At 47.2% G+C, this 6,558-nt stretch overlaps 1 protein-coding gene across 1 annotated transcript in view; it reads right to left on the bottom strand.

Moving 5' to 3' along the window:
- Nucleotides 1-6,345, bottom strand: part of aacs (acetoacetyl-CoA synthetase) — a 23,046-nt gene extending 16,701 nt beyond the window's left edge. The window contains exons 1-6 of the mRNA XM_029163018.3: nt 6,007-6,345; nt 5,083-5,186; nt 4,604-4,724; nt 3,894-4,007; nt 598-695; nt 1-19 (exon numbers count right to left, since the gene is read on the bottom strand). The exon at nt 1-19 is cut by the window's left edge and continues 96 nt beyond it. Coding sequence (XP_029018851.1) covers nt 1-19; nt 598-695; nt 3,894-4,007; nt 4,604-4,724; nt 5,083-5,186; nt 6,007-6,145 — 595 coding nt within the window. The 5' untranslated portion in view covers nt 6,146-6,345. The remainder of the gene's footprint in view (nt 20-597; nt 696-3,893; nt 4,008-4,603; nt 4,725-5,082; nt 5,187-6,006) is intronic.
- Between the last annotated feature and the right edge of the window lie 213 nt (nt 6,346-6,558).

The following is a 6,558-nucleotide window of genomic DNA, read 5'->3' as shown; positions in this document are numbered from 1 at the left end:
AAAACCGGTCAAGAACGCCCTGGGACAAATAAAAGTGTGGGTAAAAAGTAAGAAATAAAAAATTAAACTAGTAGTAGACAAATAAACAAAGAAGTCCAGAAAAGCACAGCAGAAAAGAAATCCATGATTTAGACATAGCAACACACAAAGTGTAATACTCCAGTCTGCCGGAAGGGGCAGTAGCACACCTGAATAAAAAAATAGAAACTAAAAACTAGTGTTGTGTTTGGAAATGTAAAACATTTATGCTATAACCATGAATCCCTGACAGGAGCTGATCAAACACATGAGAATAAACTCCAGGATTAGGGTACAGCCATGTCCACTCTGACACCACTACAACAAGTTCTGCCCTACCACTGATGGAAGCACATACAAGCTGTCTGTAAACCAGTGGGTTACTGGGTTTGGTCCAGTTTATTTGTACTATGTAAACACAGCCCCGCCCCCCGTAGGGGGAACTGATAAACAGTGAAGGGATAAGTGATGAAACACCACCTGTTGCTAATACACTGGCAGGGACAAAATAAATACAATCTAACCCAAATGTAAGTGTATAAAACCTTTAAGCCTCAAAAGGCATCATTTGAACCGTACATTGATTCCAAAGTCAACAGACGTGGAGCTCCAAATGGCCCCGATGCTGGCTGCCGCCAACATGGCCTCCACTGCATGGACACCGTTGGGAAGGTAGCCTGGAGAGAGAGAGAAGACCCAGACGATTAACGCATTAACCAGTGAACCACAGAAATCGTGAGATTTAAAAGGAATTTCACTCTGACAAAAAGTAAAGTATGTTACTGTAATCTGCTGTCGTGGGGGAACAGTATTCTACTGTAGATACTGCGATTTGTAATTACTGTACATGAGCAGGAGGAGGAGAGAGCGGTAATATATTCACTCCAGTCCTGAAATCATAGGATAAATTCTTTGATTAATGTGGAAAATGAAGGTCTTTTCACTGGACAGACACAGACTCAAAGACGGAGAGAGAGATTCCAGGTACTGTAGCTGCGCCAAATGGAGGTGGGTCGTGCTTTATTCCTAGCTTCATGTGATAATCAGCCATTAAAGCAGAAAAAAAAATGACTCCAGTTTCCGTGGAAGAATTAACTAAGTATGACATCATCGATTGTCAGTCAGTTGCTATTATTATTAAAAGCAATAAAAGTACAACCCATGATTAGTAAGCAGAAAACAGCCCCTCCCAACAAGGAACTAAGTCATTAAATAAATGATAATGAACCAGTCTCTCATGTTACTGTACCTTTAGATAAGATAAATAACCTGTGAAGGCATGTGCATGGGTCTGCTTGCTATGCAGACTCCGGCTGCAACCAGGAAGCTGGTGTGAGCTGGGTGACGTATCTCCATCCTGCTACGCTGGCTCTACAGCGCTGTCATAAACTGCTATCGTCTCCCCGTGGACGGGACGGCTCACACCCTGCCTGCTCGACTGCCTCCGTGGCTGCTGGTATGAGTCACTACCTCTGTGACACATCAGCACATCGCCGTCACCACAATATCCAGCCAGGCTCCTTTGAAATCATTCATGTCTGTAACCACTGAATAGAGGCCAGTTCACTGGCGTCGCCGTCAGTAAATAGACACAACACCAATTATTTTGAGATTTACAATTTCACTAAAATACCCCGACCTCAGAGACTGAGGTATTAAACTGAACTGGCTCAAGAAAGCTTTGAATAAGTTATTAGAAATGTGGAGTAAACGATGCTGTGTTTAGTGGTTTTCCTTCCTCGTAGGACATTTGCTTTATGTGAGTGCTTTGTTTTAAACCATGAATCATTAACATCCGTGTTTACTGAGTGTACGAGCGGTTTTCTACTTTACCGCCTCTGTGGACAAAGAACTACATTTGCTGACAGTTTACGGTTGCGCTGTTAATCAGTGGCACTGAAACCAGTGGCAGAATGAAGTGACTCTTCATTGACACGTGTGATGCAAATAATGGATCGCTCCATTGAAGATAAAACCTGCACAAGGTGCCTCTGAGGTGGACACATGGTCCAGGTTGGTCAAATCTACCAGGGAATCCTGTGAATAAATGAGCTATTAAGGCTAGAGTGAAATATGGAAAACAATCCATATCGCCACGCTTTGTAAAAACGGTCACACAAAGAAAATCATGATGGAGACAGAAGTTGCTTTCATGCTATCGTGGCTACAGGCCAGGTCACATATTCCACGTAGTGTGTGTGACTCTGCTCCTCTTCCACGCCCATTCAGGACCAGGAAGTGTGTGCTGCAGTAGAATGGGCTGCTCCGTTTGTGTCGTTGTACGAACTGCACCTTGTGTCTCATCAACCAAGGTGCCACAAAACTAAAAAGGAAACGGTGTGTGTGTGTGTGTGTGTGTGTGTGTGTGTGTGTGTGTGTGTGTGCGTGCGTGCGTGCGTGCGTGCGTGCGTGCGTGCGTGCGTGTGTGCGTGTGTGCGTGCGTGCGTTGGGGGGGGTTGTTCATTAGCTAAGTGCTTATATATCTCCTGGATGGCACAAAGTGACAGGACATTTCAGTTGCTTGCGAGGTGACAAGGACAACGCACAAGTGAGCACACACGTTAAGACGAATGTGTGTTTGGACCAACCAGAGTGAGCGCAACGAAAGGAGAGAAGATGGGATGGAAGGAGGCACAACACGTTTTTGTCTGTTTTCATCTTAACTCCGTCTCTCGGCCGTGCCCTCCATCTCCACCATCTTCCTAATGAGATTCCCACAGAGCTTAGGTCATTTAGTTAATGGATCTGCCTTTACTGCAATATCCACACACACACACACGCACACACGCACACACGCACGCACACACACACGCACGCACACACACACGCACGCACACACACACGCACGCACACGCACACACACGAGCAGCCTTGTTACTGAAGCCGGGGATTTAAGTTATTTCTGTGAATGACTTCTATAACCGAGTTAAATTGAGTTGTTTTCAGAATTTAGCTGTTGAGAATGAATAACAGAAATTGTATCCCTATTCCATCCACACCTACAGACTGTTTTTAGGTCGATGTTTTTATCTTCAGTGAAACAAAAGTCTGTACTGAGGAACAGAGGTCCAGACATCTGAGACGCTCCGAGGACAGAGCAGCCTCCGTCTGCTGAGCAGCTGCGCTTCAGGACGTGTGCCGCCCTTCGCCGAATGTGGGATCGATGGTTCCATTCACGGCTCCACGTGTCTTTGGGAAAAATAATGAAGCCGTAGTCGGTGTGTAAGGACGGCTGCCTTTGGTGTTGGTGCATAAATGCGTGACTGATAATATATCATACAACCGTCCGAATGTAGGATCTGTAGGACCAAACTGTGATGTGGAGCTTCACACAACCTAAAGGCGATCACTCATATTTGACTCCTCATCTCTTGAGTTGCTTGATGTTTTTACCCATTTTCATGCTAATGCTTCAGAGAAGGCAGCTTTTACCTTTGCCCAATCACAGAAGGCCAAAAGCCCAAGAAGCCCATACCCCCCCCCCCTGCAAGTTGGTGAAACTTGATTTGGTGCCACGCCCTATGGGTGCTGAAATGAAGCTGGAACGCGTCTCTGAAGGCTGAGGGCAGCGGAAACAAAGGCTCCTGCGGCCTGTTGGTGGACCTGAATGAAAGCACTGTACAGCGGGCGCTGCAGGAGTCTGCAGCCTCAGCCATTCCTCCCTGTACAAATATGAACCTAGAATAAATAGTGGCATTCAGACAGAGCAGCCGCCCCGTTCACCAGCGCACACTCCCAACGCACGCAGCCGACGGCTGACGAAACACGAGTGGAGGAAGGGGTCAAATGTGCAAGAGATGAAACAGGGAAGTCGGGAGAGGACCTGACCTCCATTGATTGGTGGCATTTTACAGAGAAATGAATGCAACACTCACCGACGACCCTGTCTCCTGTCCGGACTCCCATCCTCCTCATGGCTGCTGCAAACAGGGCCACATCACGCCTCAGCTGCCCGAACGTCACCTTCACAATCTCATCCTTTGCCTCCCCTGGTGGACAGACGCAGAGTTGGGTTTTAATGCTGCTTCTATAAGGTTTCTATGTGTTTGCATTGATGCTGTCGGAAGAGAGTCACTGAGGAACCGTAGTCTCATCTCTCCAAGTAATAGTTTACTGACGTGCACCGAGGCACCGTAGCATCGTGACCAGTGGGCCTTCTCATTATTACATTACAGCTCCTAAGGGAGGTGTGCGTGTGTGTGTGTGTGTGTGTGTGTGTATGTGTGTGTCTTCCTCATACGCACACAGCAATAAAGAATGGCCTGTCCATTAGAATGTGACAGTCCTGTGAGCTAAAGCAGGGAGCACCAGTTAATCTAATAAAGTGACGTAAGCAGCGCTGCACTCACCGCTGCATTGATTCTGCAGCTCTAAGATACGCTCATCGGCTCATTCCTGATGCTCCTTGTGCTTATGTCATTTGCAAATACATTTGAGTACAGGTGTGTTTATGACAGAGGAATAAGAGCAATGTGTCAAAATGTACATTAATCCGATATTTACTACTAGATACAGTTAAAGGCACGACTCAAGGTGCAGTCAGTCATATCCACTGCTGTACAGTATTACTGTGATATGGACTCACTTGCAGCATACAGCGCTACCTTGTCCTGGTCTGCATGTTTGAGCAGGTTCTCTGCGTAGTTGAGCCGAGCCCCTTTAAACCACTCTGGAACATCTGAGATCTGTTTAGATGCATCCACCACCTCACATACGCCCACAAAACACACACACACACACACACACACACACACACACACACACACACACACACACACACACACACACACACACACACACACACACAGGGAGAGACGCGCACAGTCACTGGCCAAGGTCAAGAAACGTAAAGCTTGGCTGCACTTGCTAATAATGTTTGCTCATATTTCTCTAACTCCACCCACTTTACCTCGGACTGACAGATACTTTATTTTATTGCACATGCTTATTCATGTTTCGTTCATTCTTATTTTTAGAATTTCCTCTTATTCACAGAAAGGACATACTTATTTGCATGCTTTCTTTTTTTGTTTCATTTTTATTAGCATGTTGCTGCAGACTCACCTCTTCATATGATTTGGAGCTGACTACTCCACAGAAGCGCCAAACCTCAGCCCAGAACTCGGGGTAGCTGTCCACCGACCACTGGTACAGGTCACTGTAGTTGACTAGAAGGTCAGACAACACCACATCTTACATACTGTACATGGGGATGCACGCTTGCCTAAAGACAGCACGCGGTGATTGACGGCATCCAGTGCATACTGGAGCAGACCGACAGTGTGGCTTCCAGCCTTTTTGGCTCATGACCCTGTGAAATGCTTACGGGCAAATCACTAATCAGCTTGGCTAGAGTACATGTATGTCCAGGAGCTGTAAGCAGATCAGACTGATGCTCCCGTCTCAGGGTGTGCTGCCTCAATATTCTGCAGGGAAATTCTTAATTACCCTGCAGGAATCCAAAAACTCAGAAAGGTACATATATTTGTGAGATGCCATACTTTTACAACTGCATATTGTATATTTATATGTGGTATCGCCTGACTCAGATCAGATATTTGTGATTAGCTCAACCACAGATGTCCTCTCCATTCATCCAGGACCCGGCTGACCAGGCTTTTCTACATTCCTCCTCATGTTGCCTCACTCGACATGTATCCAACAGTTAAACGGGTCATCCCGTCGTCTGGCAGCTCTTCCACGCGTGACAGCACGCCCTACGTGCCCCGTGCGTCGTAAACAGCTAATTATTGCTAATTAAGGCTGTTTGGGAAGTAGCTCTACGAGGCTGTCAGGCGGGTGCATACAAGCTAGGTTGCGCCGCACGGCGAATGACCGCGACCGTGGTGATCCGGCAGCAGTAAGATGCTCTCACACGCGCACGGAGCGCACGGGGACGGACGGCGGCGGAAGGAGACCCCGTCTGCGCCCGTCCTGCCTCTGCTGAAGGCCCTCTATGGGTCGGACTCCTGCCTCGCCTGCACTCACCCAGATTAAGTCCGTAGTTCGCGTTGACCTGTGTCCTAAACGTATCCATGTGTGTGTTCCTCTTGGAGTCCGGATACCACAACACCTTGTTCTCCACGTCCATGATTTTCTCGCTCTTTCTTTCCGTGTCTTTGGACATGCTTGCTGCGTCCCTCTGTCGGCCGTTTACGGTGAACTGCGAGCGTCGTGTTGAAGCCAACTGTGCCCGAGAGGTGCGAGTTGGTCCTAAATTAAATCACCGGACAGCTACTTAGTTTGAATGGCCTCGGGCTTACGCTGTGCGACAGCCAGCAACTGTCACAGACAGGCGTGAGGCTTCAGGCAAAACTCGGAGGCCACGCCCCGACGTCATGACGTAGGACGCTGAGCTGGGTTCAAGAACGTCAGGCTAAAAACCTATGCATCCAAACGAACACATGCCGTTTTAAATCAAACAAGTGTGCATGAAAGCTCAAATACAGCATTACCGTATACTTTACTTTTTTGTAACTTTTTACACTTGTGTTTTGTTTCCCTATGAATTTTAGGTTGTTGTATCTGGCAAGAAAGCTC

The sequence above is a fragment of the Betta splendens genome, chromosome 9 (assembly GCF_900634795.4).
Source record: "Betta splendens chromosome 9, fBetSpl5.4, whole genome shotgun sequence".
In the NCBI taxonomy this organism is placed as follows: domain Eukaryota; kingdom Metazoa; phylum Chordata; class Actinopteri; order Anabantiformes; family Osphronemidae; genus Betta; species Betta splendens.
The sequence above is the reverse complement of the archived record's forward strand: the minus strand, read 5'-3'. Positions and strand labels throughout refer to the sequence as shown.